The 27,849-nt window shown below is 40.6% G+C and overlaps 1 protein-coding gene across 2 annotated transcripts in view; it reads right to left on the bottom strand.

The window, feature by feature from the left end:
- Nucleotides 1-69: 69 nt before the first annotated feature.
- The window catches only part of IGF2BP3 (insulin like growth factor 2 mRNA binding protein 3), a 57,716-nt gene continuing 29,936 nt past the window's right edge, over nt 70-27,849 (bottom strand). Inside the window, exons 4-12 of one of the 2 annotated variants that reach the window (XM_060280722.1) lie at nt 19,547-19,598; nt 19,384-19,447; nt 13,885-14,169; nt 11,849-11,983; nt 10,612-10,734; nt 6,997-7,132; nt 6,241-6,324; nt 1,408-1,527; nt 70-250 (exon numbers count right to left, since the gene is read on the bottom strand). In XM_060280722.1, coding sequence (XP_060136705.1) covers nt 125-250; nt 1,408-1,527; nt 6,241-6,324; nt 6,997-7,132; nt 10,612-10,734; nt 11,849-11,983; nt 13,885-14,169; nt 19,384-19,447; nt 19,547-19,598 — 1,125 coding nt within the window. In that variant the 3' untranslated portion in view covers nt 70-124. Of the gene's footprint in view, nt 251-1,407; nt 1,528-6,192; nt 6,325-6,996; nt 7,133-10,611; nt 10,735-11,848; nt 11,984-13,884; nt 14,170-19,383; nt 19,448-19,546; nt 19,599-27,849 lie in introns of both variants that reach the window. The other variant, XM_060280721.1, reaches the window with a different exon arrangement.

The following is a 27,849-nucleotide window of genomic DNA, read 5'->3' as shown; positions in this document are numbered from 1 at the left end:
AATGAGTTAACAGGTATATGCTCCTATGCTTAACATGGAACATCACACACAAGCAACTTACTCAAATAACGAGGCAGAAGGATTTTCACCTTCTCTCAACTATTCATGTTTTGTCTTGCAACTATTAATGAAAGTCTAGATAGCACAAGAGCCAGATAGTTGCTGAACACTGTACCTTGAACTGTGCCTCTGGCGGTCCAGTGATTATCACCATTCTCAGCTTTGCATCTGGTCCTTCGGCAGGTGCAATCTAGAAAAGAAGTGACAGATTAAGAACTTCTTGGGCGCCCTCTCCTCACTACTCAATGAAATAATAGGGTGTTGTTGTTTTAAAATGAAAACCACCACCACCCTGCTATTCCACTACAAATGCACTGGCAACATTAAGCATGGATATTAGTGTTTTCCTACAAATTGTGAACCCATATAGGAGGGTACAAATCCACTGGTGATTGCTTTTGAAATAACGTGCTCCTGATGTCAGTCAATCTTACTACTCCATCCATGTATTTCTGTTATAGGCTAAGCCATACCACTTTCCTGGAAAATGGAGCTGGATAAAGCTGAGAGGTGAGATCATGGAAAATTTCAGTAGTGCCAGCAGAACTGGGGGGGGGGGGGTAGAGCAGGAAGAGAGAGACAGGGAGAATGATGTACAAAGAGGTAAGATCACTCGTCAGATACACTGTATGACACAATCCCTTTAAAAAATCATTTAAACATTAACAGAGAAAAATTCTAACCAATAACCTCTTTTGCCCACTTCAAAACAAGAAAGGTGAATGCAAGTCCTACCCACATACCCTCTGCTATATTGGATCAACTATCACAGAAGACTCAGGATTGTTGATAATGAACTGCATTTATAGCACAATCCTATACTTGCCTATGCAAAAGTAAACTCGACTGATTTTAACAAGGCTTACTCCCAGGTAATAAGGGTTGTAGCCTTAATTCTAGAGTAGATTTTCCAAACTGTAATCACCTCACAGGCAAACTATACGCTCATCTTATTTTGAACTAAAAACATTTGAAGCAACATGAGAAGCACAACAATTAAATTTGCTTTCATGTTTGTTAACTAAAATCTCATTTTCAGCTCTGCACATTACGGCCAAATAAGCTTCAATTAAAAAACATGGCCCAAAGGTCTAAATTATCTGAAAGAACAAAAAGTCAAGCCCACCAAGGTGGCAGGTTTTTTTTTACAGCTTTTATTTCACCCCTCAAAGAACTTTTAGAAACATGACTGCAATTATCTTGTCTCTGACGGAGCGAGTACCATTTACTGCTTTATAGTGAAAGCAGGGTGTCTAAGGTAGACACAGAAACAGAGCAAACCTGCAGAAACTTGCTGAAACAGTTATAAAGATTGGGGATATTCGAAGTTGATCAGTTTAATATTACCTTAATGGATGCACCTGCAAAACGAGAGAGTTGTTTGATGTGTTGCCCCTGCTTGCCAATAATGGCACCCACTGCCAAGGCTGGGATGAACAGATGAACAGTCTCAGACTCTGGCTGTTGCTGGAATAGGTAAGTGAGGGGAAAGGTCAGGCAATGAACCACCTGAATGGTAGCAATCAAGCTGTAGTTGCCAATTGAAAGCAAGCAAATACACCTTATTTCCAACCACCATGTGTGGCTGAGTAGCTGTTTCTAACAACAAATAAATTCATTCAACTTAAAAGATTAAATCTACCAGATTTCTAAATATGCAACTCTAGATTTTTGTGTGTTAAGAACTACTCACAAGAGGTTTGAAACAAACAAAACGTAGCAAAAAAAATTGCATTACGTGATCAGCTGCAAACTTTAAGGATTACAACCAGATGTCAAGGAAATAAACTACTAACTGACTTTTAGAAGACATCTGAAAGCAGCCTTATATAGGAAAGTTTTTAATGTCTGATATTTTACTCTGCTTGATGTTTAAATTTGTTGGAAGCTGCCCAGAGTAGCTGGGGCAACCCTGCCAGTAGGGTGGCGTATAAATAATAAATTATTATTATTACTAATGAAGTCTCTTGCGTGCAGCACCTGGATTCTCTTGGCAGCAATCCCACAACATTAAAAAAGGACTTTAACTTCATTGTTATATATCTGCCTATCTTAGAAGTGATTTATAAAGAATAACTGGTTGATTAAGGTGTTCTGCTATTTAATACACAATGATTAACAATGTCTGACATACAGTGGTGCCTCGCTTAACGAATGCCCTGCTTAACGAAATTTCCGCTTAACGAAAGGATTTTTCGAGCGGAGGTTACCTCGCTAGACGAATACGTTTTACGAAAAATTCGTCTAGCGAATCACGGTTTCCCATAGGAATGCATTGAAATTCAATTAATGCGTTCCTATGGGCAAAAAAAATTCCAAAAAAATTCAATGCATTCCTATGGGATTCGCTAGATGAATTTTTCGCTATAAGAAAAGACCCGTGGAACGAATTAATTTCGTCTAGTGAGGCACCACTGTATTGGGTTGACATCTTTCTGTTAATACACAATTCCATTATTACCTCTATTGAAAAGCCATATGTAGCACAAAACAAATGGTTTTTCCAGTCATTTATTGTAAGAGAGATCCCTCTGCACTCAGTTACTATGTCCAATACATCCTGAAGTAATCTTAAAAAATGAGTTCATTGTCTTTACTGAAGTCAGATTATGCAGACATATTATGCTTCAGCTATATTTAAAAACAGAAAACCAAAGCACAGAAAGAAAAACCCAGGGAACAAAACCAAACACAAGCTTCTTGATGGTGACAGAATTAGAACACCAGTGTAGGCTCTGATTCACATATTGAAAGAAGCACAAACAATATTGCAAGTAAACACATATAAAATAATCAGTTATGTTAAGCTTTAGCTAAAACAATTTCACAATTTGTTAGCTACAAAGGTTCCTGTGGAGGAATAAAAGCTTGGGATCAAACACCACACATTTCCCCGTCATATATGTTGTCATATGCATACTTATGCACTGGTAGAAACTCTTTTATGTAGTCTTTGGTCTGTTGTTGTTGTTTAGTCGTTTAGTCGTGTCCGACTCTTCGTGACCCCATGGACCATAGCATGCCAGGCACTCCTGTCTTCCACTGCCTCCCGCAGTTTGGTCAAACTCATGTTCGTAGCTTCGAGAACACTGTCCAACCATCTCGTCCTCTGTCGTCCCCTTCTCCTAGTGCCCTCCATCTTTCCCAACATCAAGGTCTTTCCCAAGGATTCTTCTCTTCTCATGAGGTGGCCAAAGTATTGGAGCCTCAGCTTCACGATCTGTCCTTCCAGTGAGCACTCAGGGCTGATTTCCTTAAGAATGGATAGGTTTGATCTTCTTGCAGTCCATGGGACTCTCAAGAGTCTCCTCCAGCACCATAATTCAAAAGCATCCATTCTTCGGCGATCAGCCTTCTTTATGGTCCAGCTCTCACTTCCATACACCACTACTGGGGAAACCATAGCTTTAACTATACGGACCTTTGTCTAAGCTCCTCCAATAGCCAATTCTGATGGTGAGTGCCAATAGGACTGGAGCAAAAATGAGACAACTGCTGGGGGTGGGGGAGAAGAGGAACTATCACAATAGGCCCAGACCACCCATTAATAGCTCAGCTTGTTTGATATCATGTGATGTTGATTGTCATTGTAAAAGAAAAGCTCCTGAAGAGATTACAGTGTGGACTAGGATGCCTTCCAACCCTGTAAATTTCTAGATGCCTAAGCCACAGTTTACTTGTCTGCACAACATTTTGAGTGGCAACAAGAACACTGTCCTGAAAATCACCCTTCTCTTTTGAGTGACCATTTGTGCCCCCAGAGTTATTTTTGCTGCTGTTAGGGAATGGGTTAACATTTCTCAGAGGTTTTCAGGATGGTGGTAAAGGTAAAGGAACCCCTGAACGTTAAGTCCAGTCGTGGACGACTCTGGGGTTGCAGCGCTCATCTCGCTTTACTGGACAAGGGAGCCAGTGTTTGTCCGCAGACAGCTTCCAGGTCAGTGGTGGCTTTCCTTAAAAATACCTTCTTTCAAATATATATATATAATATTTTAGCATTATGGCAGATTGTGTCCCCACAGGGCAGAGATGGCGATGGTTTATATTTAAACAAGATCACACACCATCTCCTTCCAAGCCTCTGCGATGCACTCCACTTCCAGGATTCCAGGTCCACAATTTCCATGGAATCATGACCCAGAAGTGGAATGTGGTTTGGAGTGAGCTGGCATGCAACACTTTTTTAAAGCTGGGGTGGGGTGGGGTGGGGGAAAGCTTCCTCTCTTGTCTTAGTAATTACTAGGGCAAGCCACACCTAACACCTCCAAACTTTGGGGAAATTTCCCCCTTTCCCCCTCTATTTTGGCACATTTCTATTTTGTCTCTCATTCCCATAAATAGACAAAATCAGGTACGCTGAAATTATCTGGGTTTATTTATTTATTATTACGGTCGAGGACCAGCTCTTAAACTGAAATTATCTGCATAGTTCTATACAACATCTTTAGAGGGCTCCCTCGTCTGCCTTGCTCCAGTTTTCTTCTTTTCTTAAATGTGCCTGTCATCTTTTGGCAAGCTCATTAGAACACAGTCTAGCTGGAACCTGCCTCTTATGTCAAAAGCAGAAGTTGTTTTGGGAGTGAGCGCTGAGACTTTGCCTCCTATGGTATGAAATTGGAGACTCCCTTTCCAGCCCAGTGGACAAGCCCTCTTCCCATGCCGGTTGCTGTTCTCCCATCAAAGCAAGTTTAGAAAGGATGTCTTTGGGGAATAAACTTAATGCCCCAATTAGCTTCTCCTCTGTACCGCCAATGATACTAGTAGTTCTATCCCTTTCTGTTACCTCACACCACTATGTAGTGTGCTCTAATGTAACTTTTTCTTGTTTCTAGTGTATTTTGGATTATGTAAGCTGATGGCTGTAAGGCAGCCTACAATCACATGTATGAGCTATTTATAAAAATATTAGAATCTCGCTATATCATAAAACTATATAAAAGTGGTTTACAACAGTAAAAACATAAAACTGTACAGGAATTTAAAAGCCACTCAGAAATAAATATCAGTAAACCACAGTGGTAGGAGGTACTCTTAATTGCCTACGTAGGCATGACAGAATAGAAAACTTTTCAGCAGGTGTCTGAAAGTTGGCACAGACGACATCTGCTGAATCTCTATTGGCAGAGTATTTCACAGGACTGGGCTGATGACACTAAAGGCTCAGTTTCTCATTATCAAATGAACCTCAGCAAGTCGGGGAAAGACCATCGACACTTCTGCAGATGACCTCAGCGATCCAGCTGGGATATCAGGGTTCTGGCAGTCTCTGAGTTTATCAGAGTTCTGTAAATTAATACAGGAACTTTGAACCTGGCTTGGTAGGAGATGGGCAGCTGTTTTAACAATTGTGTCACGTTTTCTTGACCAGAAGCTCCCATCAGCATTCTGCACCAGCTGGAATTTACAACCCAGCCCCACATAGAGTGCATTAAAGTAATCCATCCTTGAGATTACCAACACCTGGACTAAAGTGGTCAGGCTGGTGGTATGAAGCTGGTAAAAGGCACTCCTAGCCAAAGAGGACACCGAGGCCTCTAGTGAGAAAGATGTACCCAGGAGTACCTGAAAGTGATGCACTTGTTCCCTCAGAGGGAATGCAACTCCATTCACAAGGGGTAGATTGCCAATTTCCCAAACATGCAAATGTGTCAATGCTGTCCAAAGACTTGGCTAATTCTGTTAATGGTGTTTCAGTTATTCACTTCCCTTTACTACTCCCTCTTGTGTTGAATTTACACATTACTTAATACATTGCACACTAGAGGGATCATAGGGATGTTGTGCAGTCCTGTATCACTTGCCTTGCTTAACAAGATGTATAGGGAAAGGAATCACATAGATCAACCCCAGGATTCAACACTGATGTCTGATCTACGGAGACATGGCTGGGCATGCCCTTGTCATGCAAAAATAAAAAGGTGAATCACCTACATATGATATCTGTTACAATAATTTTCATTCCTTCTTGTTAGTATACTGCTCAATGGAATCTTGGTTCAAAACACAGTGAGGTACAACCTAGCTCCCTGTTACAATCTAATGATAAGCCCAATTATCACCTATAGGTACCAGTGATTCAAAACATGAAGACCTATAACCAAGTGCCTGCAATAAAGGAAGATATATAATTACCCCAAATGGAGGATATGAAGAGGCAGAAGCAGCTGAAGCAACACCTACTGTGGGAGGTGGTATCCCTGAAGAAGAAGGTGGGAAGAGACCCAAGGCATTCAGATTCAATCCTGGAATTAAATGTGCTTGAAGCTGCAATGATACAGGAGATGATTAGCCACTCCCTCTTAATAACGTGTTCTTGTTCAAATTTCAAAATGTTTTAACTTGAGACATTCAACTTGGCAAACAAAAAGTGTCAAAATCCTGTATCATTTTTTAAATGTTCAATGTGAAGTAGGGCAGATGTCACTATTCTGCTAGAAGCAATTGTACTTTGACTCTATGAACCACTGTGTTAGCCAAAAAAAAAAGAGAGGTTTAAATAAAATGCACCTTATGGTGCTATGGCAGTATTGCAAGTCAGATTAAGCAATCACTGTGAAATGCATGCAGCACAGCCAATAACAAACTCATATTCGTTCAACAAATGTAATGAAACATTTTCCAGAAGCACCCTACAAAAGGGATGGGGAAATGGTGGCCTCATACTGTTGGACTCTGACACTCATCAACCCAAGCAAATGCAGCGAATGGCCAGGGATGATGGGTTTGATGTGTGTGTACTGAACTAGACTCGTTTTCCATCTGAAGGGACAAACATATGCATCAGTCTCTCTCTATGAAGCTGATGGTTGGGTATCAGTCTTCCCCTGCATGCTTTCCTTCAATGAAGTAAAAAAGATACAATATATTTATTGGGAGGAAATCAAATAAAGGACTAACTTACCCACCTCCCAACCCCCAAATTAGAAATCAACTTACATTCATAGCAGCTATATCATTTTCATACGACTCCCTGATTTTCTTCATTATTTCCTCCTCAGCCTTGGCACATGTTTCAATACTGCCTTTAACTGTAATGGTCCTTTCTGGATTATAGAGCGTCAAGTCCTGTAATCTACAAAGCAGAAAGCAGTCAACTGCTATGCATGTAGTGGTTTGTATTTAAAGCTGAAACAGAAAGTAATTATACCTTGAGAACTTCAGAACTGCACTCTGTGGAATGTGCACAACCCAATTATCCTAGCTGCTGAAGCCCCAGGGAGAGGTAGTTCCTGAAACTGCTGCTTGTGGGATCCCATGGCCAAGACTGCCTGCAAGCCAGCCCTCCTTCAGACATCATATAGCTGGGTCTTAACAAACTACTAGTTGTTGGAGCAGGCACAGCCTCCTTCGAGAACCACATTTGGCCAGAGCAACACGCCAAGTAAGCAGAACTGGATGGCTCAAGGAAAGAGTCTTCTCCTGTGTAGTAATCTAATGGGAATCATCTGCCTGCCTACTTTTCTATACTTGCCCTGCCGAGGTGTCTCTAATAAGGCAGCAAAACAAACAAAAAACCACCCATGGATTGCAAACAAATATACTGTTTGGATTTAAAGGGGCACTTTCCCCATCTCCACTCAGAAAACAATTGAAAGGGGCACTCCTGTCTCTTCCCTTCCTTGAATTTCAGCCAAAGAAAACAGAGAAGAGCTTAAATTAAATAGTTGAAAGGAGGATGAAAGTGTGTATTTGTTCCTGCCCTGACCATAAGGTGGAGCCCAGCTAGCCAAAGAGAAATGGCAGAGCCAAGAATCCTTCTAGCCCCAGGAGGCGAGGAAGGAATCCGAGCTTTCAGTTTTTGCTAGTTTAAAGATACCCATGTATGCTAAATGACAATCACTTCTCAAATCAGTTTACTGTTTAGCAAAGAACACATTGTTGCATACAAGTACTGGTACATCAAACACACAACGTAATTTGTTGTGATTTGTGTCTTAGTGTTGCACAATGATTTGCATTTTTGTTTAAGATATATGTGTTGAATTCAATTTGCTACAGATGAAAAGGACTTCACAGTTTAGTTGTATTGCTACCAGCCATAAACTTGGCAAACAACAACAAAAACCCAACAAAACGTATATGGTTCAGAGAGAAATGAAATGTATCTAATTTACAGTATAAACATTTGTTAACAATCTTTGACAGCAAGACACCAAGATAAAATGACCTTTCCTATCCTATAAAGCAAAAGGCTCCAAATCACATCACCTGGCACCCCATTTTCCCAACGTATTATCAATTATTAAAAGAGAACTGACTCAAGAGATATTTCAACTACAGCAGAACATTACAATAAATTTATAGGGTGTGACCCGGTAAACTTTTGTGGGGTATTCCCCATAAAGCAGTGATGGCCAAACTTGGCCCTCCAGCTGCTTTGGGACTACAATTCCCATCATCCCTGACCACTGGTCCTGTTAGCTAGGGATGATGGGAGTTGTAGCCCCAAAACAGCTGGAGGGCCAAGTTTGGCCATCACTGCCATAAAGCAAAAGATTCAAGTTTCCCTGCCCGAAAAAAGTAAGGATCAGTAGTTGCTCTTATTTGCTGATGCAATGGTCAAAATGCATTATTGCCTTACCTCCACAGAAGCAGGGCTTTAAAGCAATTACAGCAACCTTTCAAGACACTAGAATGGAGGACTGGACTCACTGAACAGTGCTCCTTCTCTCCAGAGACAAGAAGGCTATGCTGGGGAGTTACTCCTCCCACTGAACGCTGGAGGCAGAGCTGATCAACCTCTTGACTATTCTGGTGGGGAAGATCCCCTCCCAGTAGCCAACTAGGTGCCAAAAAATCTACATTAAAAAAATAAAAACTATGTCCTATGAAAATGTTTCTTGCATCGACTAGCATCTCCAAAAAGGAAAACACGGGAGAAAAATGCGGAGAAACAGTGGGGACAAAAGAAGTGGTCTCCCCAAAGACTCTTGAGGAAGGCTGGCTTGAGCTCCAGGTAGTACTGCAGTCAAGGAAATAGAACGGCAAACCAAAAGCTCCTAGCAGTCGCTGGGAAAGGTTTCACAAGAACAACAAGCTAAGATGAGTGATCAGGCTGCCCTTCTGTCTTCTGAAGGTATTCTGTTCTCTTTCCAAGGAGGATCCCAAGTAAAGGCACCAGATCCAGATCACTCTAAAAGCATGCAAAACATGTGAATTGTTCTCCTAAGGACTTGGATAAAAGCAAGAGACACAAAGCTATTGAGAAACACAGAATATCCTACATGAATGACAGGCAGATCTGCCTGGGTGACCAGTTTGTCTATGTAGAAAACACAAAGATCTTGCAGAATTGACAAGAGGCAGGGCTTCCACAGAGATTCTCTGAGCCAAGTCACTGCAGCCTGGAACAAAACTTTTGAGGACTGTCAGCTTCCAAGGACTATGTGCATATGGCCTGAAAGTGTCAAGTGCAACCTCCATGAAAGAAGTCGGTGGACAGTAAGCAAGTCAGAAAAAGGGACACACACACACCCCTTCTGCGAAACTAAAGATACTCCCTTATTCATATTTTAGTAGCTGCCTAGTGTGAAGAGAAGGGTGTTTAGAAGGCCCATGGATAACTTCCAATGGTCAGTAAGATTTCTTCTCCCCAGGGGATACTACTACAGTATTGCCCCTCTGGGTCTCAACAGCTCTGATCCCTGTTGGGGGTCTTGTACCATTCCTGTGAATTCCAAGACTCTTAAACACCTTTACTAAGACAGGCCACAAGTTTTGAAACCCCATTTAAACAGTGGCCCTGGCCCCAAACTTATTTTGGACTAGATCTGGGGTGGTGGTTCCCAAGTCAGGTCAGCCCGATGCCTTCTGGATCAGTGCCATGGGACAGATTTGGGGCAGTAGCGCTTGTGCCTTAATAGATTTTTTTTATGATAGTGTTTGTAGACAAGGGAACCCAAAGGACGTAACATACGAAATATGTAAAACACACATATAAAAATTACTATAAAAACATACCCTGTTTCTCATATTTTAAGACATACCCATAAAATAAGCCATAGCAGGATTTTTAAGCATTCAAGGAATATAAGCCATACCCCGAAAATAAGACATAGTGATAGGTGCAGCAGCAATGCCGGCTGCGGCAGGAGGAGGAAGAAAAAAAATAAGACACCCCTGAAAATAAGCCATAGTGTGTTTTTTTTGAGGAAAAAATAAATATAAGACATGTCTTATAATATGAGAAACACGGTACACAAAAGGACGTAACACACTTAAGACAACTAGTAAGTAATTTCTATGCACAGCCAAATATATTTACTGGAATTAGCAATGCTTTCAACACAGGGACACTAGCTTTCTGGAAACCTCACTGGTCATTAAACTACTTCTGACAAAAACACCATTTAAAGTTGCCAGCTCATCATATGGCTTCCTAGAAAAGGTTTCATCCTACCCTCAGTAAAAAGTGGATTTGGTTGTTGATTTATGGATCTGTTAATTTGTATTAGCTCTGTGGCTGAAACTTGGGGAGGAACCTCTAAAAAGTGATAGCACTTTTTAACAACTAAGATACAGTATACCATTTAACAAGAATTGAATACTTACGGGGATATTGTGATCTTAGTGTCTGTGTCCTGCTCAATTTTCTTCAAATTCCTTCCTTCTTTGCCAATGAGGCGGCCAACAAAATTGTTATGTGCTAGTATCTTCAAGGGAATTTCTTCTGTACTGTAAGCAGTCCAGAGAATTGCATGAACTCAAGAGTCACATAATTCACTATCAGTAACAAATCAAAAAGTTGAGTCATTCTCCAATGACTCAGGGCTCAGACAGTTAACCATGTAATCAGGAGACTCTTAAACTGTCATGATAAATTCCTCCAAGTCAAGAAAAAACCTGCTTGATTTCCTCAAGTGTAATTAATTGTTCTGCTTAATCCATAGGAATAACTAATGGAAAAGGCTGTTTTACAGAAGGAAAGTTTCTGCCATTTCCATGACCCTTGAGCAGGATTCCTTCACACCTATTAGATACAGATTCCTTCCATCTCTGGGTAGAAAACAGAGCAAGCTGCATCTGTTACACTTCATGTATTCTCAATTACCAAAGAAAGCTCAGTCTTCTTTTCTACCCAACAGCCACATGCATTCTTGGACACCAGCTTGAGGGTGGGGTGAGAGGAAGAGGAGAATGAGTTTGTCAACAGCCGTAATGGCATTTGTTGCTTTAGTTTCAACTTGATACAACAGAGCTTAAGCGAGAACTCAGGTGTATTCCCCTCTTCCAGTTTACAAGTGAAGAAAAACAGGCATGAAGTATGGGAAGAGAGAAGGTTGCCCTTCTCCCATAAGTTTCTTTCACAAAGGATATTTTTGTTTCATTTGCTGCATGTTAGGTTTGAATACCATAGCAATTACTTCTGCTACTAGTTATCCGGCTTTTCAGACATTATTTACCTAACCTTTGCTAGGTGGCCTGGGAATGGCTCACTATGGAAGCCTGTATGCCTGGTTCAGGAGTATCATTCCTTACCATCAAATGTCAGGAATTTATCTGAAAAGTAAACAACCACCCATCCTCTTACATTTTCTTTAATTGCACAAAAAGGTGCTGAAAGGTGCAACAAACAAAAACCTCTTTCTTTTCTGTTTCAGAATTGCTCACCAGCTGTTGTAGTCTTCTATTTTATAATTATATTACACATAAACATAGCACAAGGATCAAGACCTGACATTCCTATGGGTTCACTTTTCAGTCCTATTCTTACAAACTGTTAATTATCTGCTTCAGACGGACTATTAAAAAACCCAATGACCTCTTAATAAAAGCATTCTTTACTCACAATTTAGTATCCTGCGCTTCCTTCTGCATTATCTCCATGATAATTTTACAAGCGGTTGAGCACCCTTCTGGAGTAGAATGGATCGTAATTGGTTTTTCAGCAGCCCCTGCATTTTCTTTACGATGAATATCAATTCTGCAAAGAAAGAAAAAGTAGTAAAAATTGTGCATTCAGTCTTGAGTTCTGCTTTGGTAGATAAAATTGCCTATGAACTCGTGGGCCTTGATACAGTTCAGGTTGCATGCAACAGCTGATGGTTCCAGATGCGGATATGCATCCTCATTCATAACAAAAAAAGCATCTATCCTGTTCAGTGGAGCCCAGATGAATATTGTAATACAAAAAAAGAGTGGTCATCCATCATCAGCTGTGCATACATGCAAAAAACCGATTTCTGTACACATTTCTTACAGCGTAAGAACAATGGCATCTCTAAAGAAAGTCATTCTATTTAAAGTTTGAGTATCCAGCAAAACTCTATAAAAATGATATTCACTCACTACAATAAAACTGGATAAAGCAACACATTGCTCAAACCCTTCAACTTCATGGGCAGTTTGGTCAGTTCCACTAATATATTATATCAAGGGACTGTCTGCATCTTGTTACGCCCTCCTATAAACCACTACCCTCAAGCTCTTTCTCTGCTGCAAGTGAAAAGACAAGTCAAACTTTGGTCAGTTGCTTTTCATATATTTCACTACTTGTACCACTGCTCTACTACAAATCCTCCAATTCAGTTGAATGTCTTACTCAGAAGTTCTGAAATAACCCTAGAGCACCAACATGGCTGTATAAATAAAAGTCTTCACTGAGCTGAAATACAAAGTCTTGATTTCTTTGGATAGAATCCATTGACTAAGTTTTAATGAGAATCCATTACAGATCCACACTGGCCCAAATCGGACACTGGACCTATCCTACAGGCTTTGCATGCTCCTCCCCTCTTCTCCTGCCTTGTCCTTGCAAATTCTTCCCTCCCTTCTTCAATTCACATTTTAAGTATGCCTCAACATAACAACCATTATCACTAACAGTAGGTTGTCACTAAACCGAAAACTGAAACCAGGATGAGAAAGTGATAATAGCAATTGTGGGTGGAGTAAAATAAAATATTTTGCAAAAAAAAAAACCCCAAGCAGTTATATTAAATGATTTTTAAAACAACCTGGTTTAAAAAGATATCTGAATGTAATGCAACGTTTGGCTTGGTCATGTTTGTAACATAATGGCCAAGTGAAGACATAAAAATACTGAGTGGATAACTTGGCTTGGCTTCTGGGAAACATTATTTAGGTCTGCGCCATAACTAGCTGCCACTTGAGAATAATAGAGGGGCAAAACTGGGAAAAGAGAAATAAACTGCAAGTGACTGTAAGTATCCCATAGTCAAACTACATAATATAACCCTGTAGCTCCAAAATCAGTGTTTTAAAACAAAAGCAGTACAACTTTGACAAATGAATCCACATTTCACTGCATGCCACCAGCTGTAGCTGCCAACAAAATGGCAGTAATTTTCTATAATGCAGTAGTGATCTCTCTCCATGGAAAATGGCCAAAGCAAGTAGTACTCGGCACACACTGGCCCTCACCACCAAAATTAGCAATGCTAACTTGGACGTAAAGGGCAAGAGTACAAGGCAAGCTTCATGTTGTTGCCCATCCCTGTTGCTATATAACATCAATCTTATTTCACATACCAGTACTTCTTTTGACAGTTCTGTTTCACTTTCATTACCCGAGGCCTCAACACTCATAGCATCAGTATGAAATATTCCCAATACTGATCTATTTTCTCAAATTTGGTAATACACCATAAAGCAAAAGTTCACAACAATAGTACTGAGGCATGCCTGGTCAGGACCAGAATCCTTGCTCACATGACCTGCTGAACAAGATACAACAGAAAAGATTTCTTCTCTTCCTATATATTACCCACACCCCAATTGTTAAACTATTGAAATATTTTATTATCAAAACCTCAGCAACCATGAAATAAAAACACCCTAGAAAGATGTAATGGGACAACTTACTTTGACTGTGTCTGTTTTGTGATGTTTCTTATGGTGGCTCCTTCTTTTCCAATAATGGCTCCTACAAACTGGGTAGGAACCAGCATCCGTAGTGGAACATCAGACTGCGGTTTTTGCCTTGTACCTGCACCAGGCGAACCTTGCCTGGGAGGACCCCTCTGCCCAAATCCACGTCTCCCCTGTGGATGCTGTTGAGGAGGTGGCTGTGCTGCCATTTCATCAGGAATATATGCAACTTTAAGTGAATAGTTTTCAAGCTGGAATCCGTTCAGTTTTTCTATGGCTCTGTACAGGTTTGCAAGGAAGGGAAGATTTTGTAAGTGGGAGCTTACAAAAAAATCAAGAAATCATTATGTTAGGCATTTTCGCTCACAAGTAACAGACCCATACCACAGAGATCATCATAGCCTTCCATTCCTACAGTTTTAAACTGTAAGCTTGTAGGGAGAGCTCTAGTATTTTATTCACCATCATGTAAAACATAATAATGCCCTTGAAACAAGGAACAAGCACTTGAACCATTAAATAGTATCAAGTGGCACGGCCTAATTACCAAATTTCATAATTTGCACTATGGTTTATATTGGTTCTGCTAACTTTCACAAGCCCATAAAGCACACAAGCCTTTAAGTACTAGAGAACAATTCCTTCGGCAATCAATTCAGGCATGCTAACTGCTTAAATACAGTTCTTTCTCTGTGGTTCCTAAAGTTTTTGACCTCTGCTAAAATCTGTCACATTTACATGCGTGACAAGTTTGAGTTGCTTTCCCTACAACTGTAAAAAAAGGTGTTAGAAGTAAATATACCTGAAAACAACTCCTTTACCATCATATTCTAAGTAACTATGGTAAAATTCTGAAGTAGTTAACCACCTCAGCAAATGAGTAAAATCCTCTTTGAAACACGAGTGTGATCTGGTCTTCAGAAAAGTGAGGTATAGAGATGAAAAAGAGGTTTCATGTTTCAGTTAGAAACTGAACTCTGATTTTTATCACACCACAAAATCTTTTGTACGTGAGTGAACAACTGACAGCTCAATTTCATACAGCATTTGTCACACTTATAGGGATGGGAAACTGAATAAGGCTGGGGCTCTAAAATGAGCATCAGATACACATTACCTTGGTGTAGAAAAAGATCCAATCTCAATGTAGGAAAAGGCATGGCCAAATCCTTTCTGGTGAGCTGTACTGAGTTACTTTAAAGTACAACTGTATGGAGTACTTGAAAGCAAATAGTAACAAACATCTCTAAAAGCACAAATGACCAACAGTGAAATTAAGGAAAGTTAAAAGTTTCCATAGCAACTGAGCTGCTCCTGAGTAGCATGTATTTAAAATAGAATTTTAACATGAACAAATGTAAGTGCTATGATGAAATATTTAACTGTTTAACTGTTCTCAAAATTCTTATCTTTTCGGGGAAGGAGAATTGTTTGGTCATCTTATTTTCCCTATCCCCAAAGGACAGCAAACAAGGTGACATTTTAGACAGCAGAATCCTATTCATTTAGACTTTCAAAAAGATGTCTTACAATTACCACATAGTCACGTTGTCTTCTGTCACTATTCACCATACACAGAGTACAAAAAGAAGAGAGCCTTAGCAAATAATTTAAAAGCCTTGTTCAATACCGGTAGTGGGATTTTTGTCATGGCCTGAAGTGGGCAATGTTGGACTAAGCTTCAGTGCTTCAAAACCAATTCTGTAAGCTTGAAGAACCTTGCAAGAAGGGATTGTTGACTGCCTACTACTCTACCATGTATTCCCATGGTCATACAGGAGAAATTCTAGAATGCTTTCCCAACATATTGGAAGGATGATTGTTCAGTGGCAGACCACATGCTTTGCAGAACATCTCAAATTCAGCCTATGGCATCGCCAGGTAGAAGGGATCAGGGACTAGATGGGGAAATTAACGACCTCAAATCCTAGAGAGCCACTACCAGTCAGAGTTAGTAGCTAGTACGGAGCTACGCTGCTGAACAATCTGACCTGGGATAAGGCAGCGTCCTATGTTCCAATGAACATATCACTACTTACGTTTTATTATTAACATACTTTGGAATGTAGAATGGTTTGTTTTTTATCTCCTCATGGCCAGAACTCATATTTTCTGCCTTTTGAGACCAGTGCCCCCATAAATGACTTGCTAGTGCAAAGTGGATTGAAATACATGTTTACAGAATTCCAGCAAACTGATGGAAGAGAAAGCGCTGCTTATCTATATCAGGGGTTGGCAAGGTTTACCTTGCCTGGGCTGGTTCACTCCAGCGGAGATCCCTCTGTGGGCCAGATCACCTGCCCCGCCCCCCGCAATTTTCAGTGTCTGCACAGACACAATTTCCGGTGTGTGCATCTGCGCAGATGAGATTTCCGTCACTGAGGAAGCGAGTCCTTGCACTGCATTGGTTTAGCACAGCGCGCGGCAACTCGCTGGGCGGGCAGCTCGTTTCGAGGGCAGCTTGTGGGCCAGTTAAACCACCCCCGTGGGCCGCTTGTGGCCCATGGGCCTTAGGCTGCCGACCCCTGATCTATATAGATCTGCGTTTCAAATTGAAATCCCTCAGAAAGTTGGTTTCTTTCAATCTGGCTGGTTCTTCTGCAAAGCAGATCGATGAACAACTAAGTGCACGACCCAGCCACAGTTAAGCTCTTTTAAAGACCCATTTATTACAAATGAAAAACTGAATGCCTGTTTGACTTCCACTGAAATCAGTGGGATTCAAATACTGGATTTTGTGCTAGAAATTATGTCCAAGGTGCTGGGCTCTCCTTTACTGGAGGTTTTCAAGCAGAGGTTGACCACCCGTCATGTATGGTCTAGTTGAGATTCCTGCACTGCAGGAGGTTGGACTAGATGACCATCAGGGTCCCTTTCATCTCTACAATTCAATGATTCTATTATCACTTTCGGCTGAGGGAATGCACCCTTTGGCCTAAAAATGTTGCTTGCACACACACACACACAAACACGGATATCAACCGAAACACATGCCTCAATAATTTGCCCATTTAATGTATCAGGATGTTCTCACTTTTAAATTAGGCAATGGGGAATGAAGTGATGTCTTGTATATAATAAAAAGCAGTCAGTTACAGATTAGAGTTTTTAGACAGCAGCGAACAGCACACTTACTCGCTTTCTCCAGGCAGGGCAAGGAGCCAACCAGACTTGGCAAACTCAGTCCCTGCCTCTTTTGCTGCTCACACACACCTGCTGTGGGGCTGCACCTGGTTGCCTAGAGGCAAGTGCTACTTCCCCACAAGCAATCATGTAAATAGCTAATTGCAATATTGCATAAAGGCGCATTTAGCTGTCGTTTGGTTAGCACTGACCAATTTGTAGCATTCAATAAGTCACTTCATGGTATATGATCCAGAATAGATCTCATGGGAGATGGGGTGCTTTTCTCCACGCACACAACTGGTCTCAGTATCGCCTTTGTAACATTTTTACATGAAACTAACAGAACAGTTCTTGAATTCCTTCTCAGTTTCCCAATGGATCTAATTTTAATTCTTTTTGTAGTGGTTTAACAGGACAGTGTGAGAGTAGTTTAAGTATTTTATAACTCCTGCTTCAGTTTAAAGTGTGCATTCCACAGCAATGCAGCTATACATTTTTCTAGGGGATGTTACACAACAGGTGGGAGGATGGAACAACTGTCAGGAGCAGCTTATTTCAAAGCAACAGCACAGCAAACAAGATATTCAAGACAGTGCAAGTTTTGAAAGAGACAGACTATTACTGTATCTTATAACTTCTTTTTGTTTTTATGAAGTTCATGTGAAAGTGAGGGGTGGGGAAAGAGAGAATAATTATGCTCACATAATTATGCAGAATTCTATCCAAAGTCTCTAAAGAGCATTACCATCCATATGAGAAGGTACACTTATACATGCATTTTCTGCATCCAATTTAACATAGCAGATTGGTGGAATATAGAGCAGAAATTTTATAGTTTGCTGCTGAAGGGGGTTGTTATATGGCCATGTTGGCCAGTCTAGCTGCCATATTCAGGATTAGTTGTAGTTTCTCAGTCACCTTCAAAGGAAGCCCCATGTAGAGGGCATTGCAGTAATTCAAGCAGGAGATAACCAGAGCATGCACCATTCTGGTGAAACAGTGCGCAGGCAGGTAGGAACCAGATGGAACTGGTAGACAGCTGCCTTGGATACAAATACAGGGCAAAAGACCCAACTTGCCTTGTCACAAATAAAAAGGTGGGTCCACTCTAGTGCTATCATTACTGAGAAGCAGCAGTCTTTGGGTCTTTGTCAGAGGCATTTCCTTGACTGCTACCAGGTCACTGAATCAAACCAAGTCAGCGATTACTGAGTTTCAAATTTACCCTTGTTCACAGAACTCTGGATATGTCCATTTATATAGTTCAGTACATTGGATCTAGGCAAGGCTACAACTAAGCTTGTCAAATCAAATGTTCATAGCTAGTGAGAATGGGAGTAATAATACTCTGAACATTGATGCTTTCCAGCCATCTCTTGCTATGCAGCTTTGAAGGTGTGATATGCTCTAGCATTCAATGTTGGGCTAGAAAATTATCTTCAACTGTGACTGGGGTATCTTTTTATCAACTCTCCCTTTTGTTGTGACCTGCTCATGAATCTCGACAACTGTACTGTAGCTGCAGGGGCTAGACAATGCACTACAAACCAAAACACATTACACTAGAGCTCAAGCATCTGGACATAAATAAAACTGATGTTTTATCCTTATAAAACTTTTGATCCTGCATATCTCAGAGACTTCTTCCTCACTTATATGCCACTGTGACCTTTAAAAGCACTCTCTTGACTTTACTTACAGAGAGGCTATTTAATAAGCAAGGGCATGTAAATATTGCTCCCAGTGGCTGCCTACTACTATGGAATTCGCTTCTACAGGAGACCTAGCAAATTTTGAACCCTAATCATTTTGCAGAATACTTAAAATTTTGCTTGAGCTAGCGTTTAAGAGCCAAGGTTAAAGGCAGACCATTTTGGGTGACGGCAGAAGTTTTATATCATAATGTATATTTAATCAGACATGCTGTAAAGCTACTGATAAATGTTAATACCCTCTCCCTGACCCCTCAGAATGAAACGGAATACTATGAATGCTCAGACGATGTAACAAGCTTACATTACATCCAATTCTGAAATCCTCGGATATATTAACTAGAAATTAGGAACAGGCTTAATCCTCCAAAAGGTAAGAAAAATACTGGACTAAAAGACTTGTGTCAAACCAGAGATATAAATTGTATTTTTACATATACGTTGCATGAACTTTTATGGCATTTTCCACAAACACCAATTAAGATTTCTATCAGCTTCAATGGAACTGCCATTCGATCAGCCAAGAAGTTACGGCAATTGCATTAGCCCACAATTTTGAATTTTAGTCCATAAAATTGAATCTTATAGTATAATCCTGGCCACGTTTAGTCAGACATAAGTCTCAGATATAAAATCAAAGTAAATAAACACTTACTGTCTGGCCTGATCCTTATTGCCATATGTTACATTAACTACTGCAGTCTCTGTCTCCGTATTCACTAGAAAAAGAAAGAAAATGAAAAGGGTTATGTGGGGGGGGGGTAATTTAATGCTTACATCCCTAATTTTTTTCTTTAATTGTCTGACTTTAGTGTTACCTTGCTCACAGTTCTCCACTGTTCCATACTGTGCTAACAATCCGTCTAGCACCTGTGAAAAAGGAGCACATTAAAATTAGTTTCTATGGTAGCTGTATGTGAAAACAGCCTGTAAGAAACCCCAAATTATGTTTGCTTTTTACAAAGCTACAGGGTATGGCTTTCCCCCGAACCGCCCTAAAGTTTCTCCATCTTGTGTTCTCTATTTGAACTCCAAGTATAGCTCAAGGACTAGAAACAAAATGAATGCATACAACAAACCTATTGTAAAAACTAGGATTTACAGCAAGTCAGTCAGTTCTCCATAGCTATGAATGGGGAAAAAATATATACAAGAAGAAAAAATAGAATAAAATACAAACAAACTAGGAACAAGTCTGGTTGGTGTAATGGTAAATTTACAGTTCTCTGCTCTAACCCCTTTGCTCCTATATCACAGACTTCAAATTACTCCTTTTTACTGTATATAATGTTGGCCCTTATAGTGAAATTGTTAAATTACATTAACAATAACTATCATAGTGTGATTAAAACTGAAAATGCTCATTAAACATAAAGTTGAATTGAAATAAGCAACCCTTGAAATATTTCAAATGCACCTTGTGTGTTCAGTTATTGTATCTACTACTTACTAAAAGTCATCTAATGTAAAAAGTACTTTACAATCTTTATTTACACACATGTTCACTCAGTGAGATGTAATCCCACTTATTTTTGAATGGATCTTACATGGTAGTTAATATGCTTAGGACTGCATCATAAAATTATTAACAAGTGAATGATATTATTTAAACATTTTCACTGACATCTGAATAAGAATTTACTTGTGTATGCCTGGAATGTAACCTTTCAAGTCCAACCAACCAACAAACAGCATCTTCGTTAATCATACTCAGACTAAATTCAGCAAGAATTGTAAGAATATTTCATTAGGTACAATGCCAAAGTACTTGGAAAGAATTTAAAACACATCTCAGATTTTAGCATCACAAAAGCTACTTATACTTTAAGCCCTCTTATTTTAAGATTCAAAAGACCCCTTTCTTTAAAAAGGAAACTAACCTTTGGAAATACAGCTTTTTGCCCCATAAGCATTAGGCTGCTTTAGGGCTTGCTAGCCTGTTTAACTGTTAATTTTACTTATTTTAATTGTTTTTAACTGTTCTTATTGATAATTTTAATATTTCTTGTAAATTGCTTAGAGGTTTCACTACAATCAAGTGGTATATACCGGTCGTTTTTGCTAAATAAAAATAAATGATTTGCGGGACTAATGGGAAGCATTGTAAAGAACCCCAGGATAAAGTAACATGGTGCTTTTTAATTCCTTTTTGATATAGAACGAAGGGTGGAGGTGGCAGAAATGATTTAAGGCATGGGTGTCAAACACAAGGCCCGGGGGCCAAATCCGGCCCGCCAGACCTCGTCATGTGGCCCGCCGAGCGCCCCAGCCAGCGGGACCCAGCAGCGGGATCTTGCTGCTGAAGCGCCGCGCCGACAAAGCGCCGACAAAGAGCTGGGGCCTGGGGGGAGGGGTAGAAAGGCGGCCGGAGCAGCGCTGCGTGGAGCACCCCGAGCCACAGCAGGAGAAGGAGGAGGCAGCTTGCCGGGTCAGCGCCCAGCAGCGCCGCACGGAGAGTCCCGAGCCTCTGCGACGCAGCAGTGCTCTGTAGCACTTTGAATCCTCCTCCTCCTGCCACGGCTCGGCGCCTGGAAACAGCTGCTGCTGCTGCTGAAGCACAGACAAAGCACCCAGCAGTGCCTTCCTCCCCTCCCCTCCCTCTCCCTCTCCTCAGAAACATAGGATGCTGCTTTATACTTCTGGCCCTTAAACCCTGGAACCAGGAGAACAGCTCCAGTGAGTCAATCTCAGCCAGTCCCTTTGGTGAAGGGTGGTGGCTCACTGGCAGAACATCTGTCCTGCATGCAGAAGGACCCCAGCATCTCCAGGTACCAGTAGCTCTGCAAAGCTCCTGCATGAAACCCTAGCGAGCCTCCACCACCCAGTGCAGTTACCAAAAATCATTTTTCAATAAATTGTACAATAATTGTACATTTGAATATCTACTTGCCATTATTCTGACTATGTTAGTTATTACTTACATTATTACAAAAAACAGTAATAATTGAATGCAGTGACAATAATTTATGATAATAAAGAGTGGACACATAGTCCTACAGATACAACTGGCCCTTTGAGGGTGACCAAACTGCTGATGCGGCCCCCGATGAATTTGAGTTTGACACCCCTGATTTAAGGTATTTGATGTGGCTTGGGCATGTCTGTGTGTGACCAACAATTTTGTATAGGGCAATGTATGATAAATTCTTGGTGGCTACATTTGAAAGCTGGTTAAATGTTTTATTCATGATTTGTATAAAAATGCAGTTAAATAAATAGATATATTTACAATAATAAAAATGTTTAGCTGTGGAATCTTCAAACTTCTTTGATTGCATGATGCTATTAATATATGAAATACAGAAATAACACTTTTGAGCTAAAACCTGTATTTGGACATTGGAAGAAAAATACCATAGCTATTTGCTAGCAGACTTGATAGAACATTGTTCCCTCTCCCTTAAGTTAAAACAGTATTGTATGAAAGCGCAATACAGTGAAGTGCAATTTTCCTCTCTTACTAGTAATACTGTACTATGTTTGAGACAGCTGAATACTGTTTATATTATTATTGGGGGGGTGTCATATGATGTCTTGCTTCGTCAAGACATGTCTTTTCTTCAAAAAAATTCAGGATTATAGAGGAAATTATAGAGGCTGTTGTATTTTTTGGGGGGGGGAGAGTAATGCCAAGATAAAGGTAAAGGGACCCCTGACCATTAGGTCCAGTCGTGACCGACTCTGGGGTTGCGCGCTCATCTCGCATTATTGGCCGAGGGAGCCGGCGTATAGCTTCCAGGTCATGTAGCCAGCATGACAAAGCCGCTTCTGGCAAACCAGAGTAGCACATGGAAACGCCGTTTACCTTCCCGCTGTAGCGGTTCCTATTTATCTACTTGCATTTTGACATGCTTTCGAACTGCTAGGTTGGCAGGAGCTGGGACCAAGCAACGGGAGCTCACCCCGTCACAGGGATTCGAACCGCCAACCTTCTGATCAGCAAGCCCTAGGCTCAGTGGTTTAACCACAGCGCCACCTGGGTCCCAAGATAAACTACTGTGCTATTTATAATGAAAGTTCTGTTCTCTTTTTTTGTTCTTTTTAGAAAAGTTATACACATGTGCACAACACATATATATAAACATTTCTAAGTAGATACAATGTTATGGAAATGTTTGGGTAAATCATTAGTGGAGATTCTGTTTATTAATTTTCATCAGCCTTTTGTGTTGATCTGGTTTAGGTGTGACATGGTTGAAGGTGTTATTTGTATTACAGCATGACCAAATAGTTAAGGAGTCTAAAGATCAGCATACTGCAATAGTGGAGACTTTATCAGTTTGTTGTGTTGACATACATTAAAAAATTGTGTCCATTTCCAAGGATGTGTTAGAAGTATGTATGTACGTACACACACACACACACACACACACACACACACACACACACACACACAAACACAGGTTCCCCTGGTTACCCTCATGGACTGAAGGAAATATGAGAAACCAAGCTTGCAAATAGTATGAGAATTTGCCACCAAATATTTAGCTCACTGTTCACTAGCCACACAAAACACCCTTGCTCATGCCGGACAAGTTGGAAAACTGCAAGGCCAAATTACAACACCATCACATGAAAACAAAACAAATAATAAGCATGCCACCAAGAGAGGACCATGCCACAAAAACCACCACACCTCAAGCATCAAAACACTTGTACAAAAAGATTCACATTTTAAATCAACATGTATATGAATGCATTAGAAACCCCTTCAGCGTTAATTAAAATTAGCTCTTTCTTGCGTTCTAGATTCTTTATACGCTTGAGTTTCCTTACACACTTTTCATACTATCTAGCTCCTGCTTCCTGCTTGATTTGGACATATCCCCCCCCCCTCCACCCCACATCACTTTACATTTTATTTCTAACAGCCAAATCCTCTCGCTCTACTTTAAGACAAGCCAGTTTTGTCTGAACTCCTCATCCCGCCTCCCTATCACCACGTGCAGCCGTGTTGGGCAACGAAAACCAATTTTCTAGCCAAGTTGGTAGTGCGATAGCAATCCTGATGAGCAGCTGAAAAGAAAAGTTTGTTTGTATAAATATTTACTCCAGCTAGAAAATAATTCATTCCTTTTTTATGAAGGAACTCCGGCTTTGTCTACATTGGGTCTCCTCCTCTTGTTATAACACAGATGCCTCTTTCTTGCACACAAAAAGCTGCAGTCTTACACTGTGGACTTTCATTCATCAGACTCTAAAAGCCAACTCTTGACTGTGTTATAAACAGTACTATCCTACACCAAAACTCTAGGGGAGTTAATATTTGAAGTGTTTCAATTCGAACCAAATTTTCTCATTCATTCTCATATATTTCTATATCTATCTATCTAGAGTTATCACACACATGGAGTGATCTTTCATTCACACAGTTGTTGCTAAGGTGTTATGAGAATGGTTGTCAGCTGAGCAACTTAAAACTATGGCACAAGGTCGACTGAACACATGAAAATCAATAAAGGCTTTAAAAACTACAATACCGACTAATCTTTTAAAGGAATACCATAAGCAAAACTATGTTTTCAAGCTACACTGATGACAAGATACTTGGAAGATTTTTAACGGCTTGTTTTAAAAGGCAAGCCTACACATTTTTACACTGGCATTCTTAAAATTTAATGCTGGACCACAGAACTAAAGTCTAGAAATGGGGGCAATGGAATAAGAACATCCAAACGTACTTAGTGCATATTTGTAATTTAATGGAAAGCTAGTGATGATAGGAAGCGGTAGTTATGTCAGGAAAAAGAAGGAAAAAGACTCTCATGTAGCGATTTGGTAGGCAAAAATGGAAGTATGGAAAAATACATTTTACTGAACTAGTAGAATCACAGAATTGCAGAGTTGGAAGGGACACAGAGGGTCATCTAGTTAAATGCAGGAACCGCACCTTGGCTCCTCATCCAATATGACACCATACTTAACTTTGCAAATGTGCTAGCAGTTTTACTGCTGCACAGGGAGTATGCTCAACGTGAAATGCGTAGCTGGCCCACTAGTTGATATCTGCATCAAACCAGAATCTTCATGTATAGGATAGATAAGAGTTTTGATTTACACAGAACTGGTCTTTATACAAAAGGAGATATTGGCTGGAGAAAAGCTGCCTACACAGGATGCCATTACAGTTGTGGCAGCACAAACTTCCAGACTTTTGTTGAAGCTGCACACTTCTTCTTAAGGGAGGGCTAATATACAGCAGTAGCAGGACTGGAGGTAACACCACAATCCCCCTACCCCTTTTAGACCTTGTAAAGAAAATCAATTTGTCTGAACTGCTTTTAATGGATATGGTGTCATTCGTATTGTACTGTATGTTGCAATGTGTTTGATGGGGGAAGTCTAGTAAGGTGAACTTTGGTTTATCTGTCACTGAGGAGCCTTAAGTGACAGCTGAGTAGGGGTTGGAAACAGAAGTCTCAGTATGCAAAAGGAGGATAGAAAGTATGCATAGTATCTTGATGGTTGCGGGCTCATGATTCTTATTGTGACTGGCTGGGGCTAGACTGGGGGTTGGGAGGCAGAAAAAAATGAATATATGACTGGGTGCTAGTCAGTCAGGGTCGGTTTGTTTTGTTTGATGGTTGGCCTCTGTGGTGAATGCAGAAGAAGATGACAACAATCAAGGAGAAGCATTGAGGAAGAAGGAAGAAGACCTGAAAGGAAGGCAGAGTGACTAGGCAGCCTAAGACTTACTAGGGTAGCTGAATCACTTGGCATGAAGGATGAGAAGATAACCTGTCTATGAAGAGCAGAAGTGAGAGGCAGTATGGAATACTAGGCTCTGGAGTCTGGCAGGAGAGGCAGAGAAAAGAGTCCAGGACAGGACAGCAAAAACAGACCTGTGATTCAATAGGTCAAGTAGGGTTTGAAATAGAACTCACAATGGGGTGCAGTAAAATACAAGAGCAGTCTAGCAGAAGAGCTTTCATAATGACTGATTCCTCTAAGCTCTCTTAGTTTAGTAACAGTAGTGCAAAATAAGCTGTTGGCATTTTAAGCAACAGTAACATGTTATCAATGTGTTTACCTGGGCTCCTTTGGAAGGAAGGGCAGGATAGAAATTTAATAAGTAAAAAAAACCAAAAAAAGAAACATACCCATTTAAAGAGAAAGTACTATATTAAAGTACCCACACAAACCTGTGCAATATATAATCCTGTATTAAATAAAACTTTTAATATATTTGTTAAATTTAGTGATTGGCTTTGTTCCATGGAGTATTGGTAAGTTAAGACAGCAAAGAGTGTAAGTGATATTAAATAGTGGCAGGGTACTGGTTCAGGAAAACCAATGGAGCAGAAGTTTGCTTTAGTTTGTAAAGTAAGGAAGAAAATCACCCCTCCCCTCCCCAGACCTGTTCAATTTGGACTTTATCTAGAATGCATCTGGGCTTTCCTTCTGAGAAACTGAAAATAGCATTTGGGATATGTATGTGAAAATAATATGATAGAATTATGAAATAGTGAACAGTGCAGGAATAGCCAAATTGTGGCTCAGGCTAGAATCAGACAGACATGGGTTCAAATTCCTGTTCAGTTGGTGAACCACTTCATAACCTAACCTACATCACATGGGTGCTGAGAGGATGAACTTGGTTAGTGGAGAATCACATACACTGCCCCAAGCTCCTTGGAGGAAAAACAAGAGATAAGTGAAATAAGCCTCTCTTAAATGTGTTAGTTCTTTTACCAACATTGCTAGCTTTCAACTCCGCTGCACAAATTAAAGAGGTGCAATGTTTTTTTATCCACAGAAGAATGCTAAGACTAGTTTGCTTACTTGTCAGCTCTGGCAGTGAATAGGGAGTGTCTAAGAGTGATCAGCTTATTTAAAAACAATGGTTCAATCTTACACTGAGCAGACACAAGCTCAGTCTTCAGTGGGATTCAAATGCACATAGCTAGGAATGGGACAGCTGTAATCTACTATACCAATCCCTTCCTGAAATTTTTGTGCTAGGATAATGGGCATCCTGGAGGCCAAGCAACAATGAAGGATTTTACCAAGGTTTCATTCTTACCATTTACTTAACAAGCTCCAACTTAGGCCTATATGAGAGGTTGGCAGAATTTCCACCTGGAAATCATTTTTTAAAATGCTAAAAAACGGAGGCCTACAGGACATATGGGGTGGAAAAACCTAGGAGACACCAGTCACACATTCCAGTCCGGGTGCCATGGCACAACGTTCAGACTGGATAGCATTCTGCCATCATAGCTGTCAAGTTCTCCTTTTTTAAAGCGAAATTCCCTTATGCTGAATAGGCTTCCTCGTAAGAAAAGGGAAAACTTGACAGCTATGGGCCTGATCCCCTTGGTTGAAACAGCCTTGACCACCTTTGAAAGCCTTCTTTTGTCGGCAGATGGACATAGTAGGGGGATGGTATCCAAAATATACTGCTCCACAACCCCGCAATATCACCTGATACTATTAAAAAACAATGGGAACATGACAAAGGTTACAAAATAAACTCTACCCAATGTGGTCCAAATTTCCCTTCAAATCTCAGCCAAAAGAAGGAAACTCGTTTTGAAACTTAACAAAAGCATCCGGCACCGAGGATATTGGCATTACAGTGGAACCTCATGTTACATACCGTCCTCCTTGTGAATGCTGTGGGTTACGAGCTCTGCTAACTCAGAAGTAGATCCCCTCGTTGCAAACTTTGTCCCAGGATGCGAGCAGAAGTCGCACGGCAGCAGCGCAAGGCATAACCGAAGGTACCACTGTAATACATCTAGAAACCTTACCAAAATGCTGGAGAGGCTGTACTTATACAGGCACACACCTCCACATGTGGTGGCGTGTGCGCATGCGCACGGGCGCGCACTCCCCCGCCCTCTGGCCCGCTGCGCGGTAAGTCTGGGGACCCCTGTTTTAAGCCCTTATGACAAACCATGCTGTGTACAAACACTCAGTGGAATCCTCAATCCCTTACTCCACAAGGTGAAAATAAAGCTGGAAAGGATAAAGGGACATGACTCATTACAAACTATAAACCTTTGGTGACCTTGATGAAAGCAAATTATTTGAACCAAGTACAATTATGATGCCAACATCTTCTAAGAACAATGATTCAACCCAGTAGCACAGTGTGTTCCTGGAAAAGAGCTCCTCA

Source organism: Zootoca vivipara, chromosome 12 (assembly GCF_963506605.1).
Source record: "Zootoca vivipara chromosome 12, rZooViv1.1, whole genome shotgun sequence".
Taxonomy (NCBI): domain Eukaryota; kingdom Metazoa; phylum Chordata; class Lepidosauria; order Squamata; family Lacertidae; genus Zootoca; species Zootoca vivipara.
The sequence above is the reverse complement of the archived record's forward strand: the minus strand, read 5'-3'. Positions and strand labels throughout refer to the sequence as shown.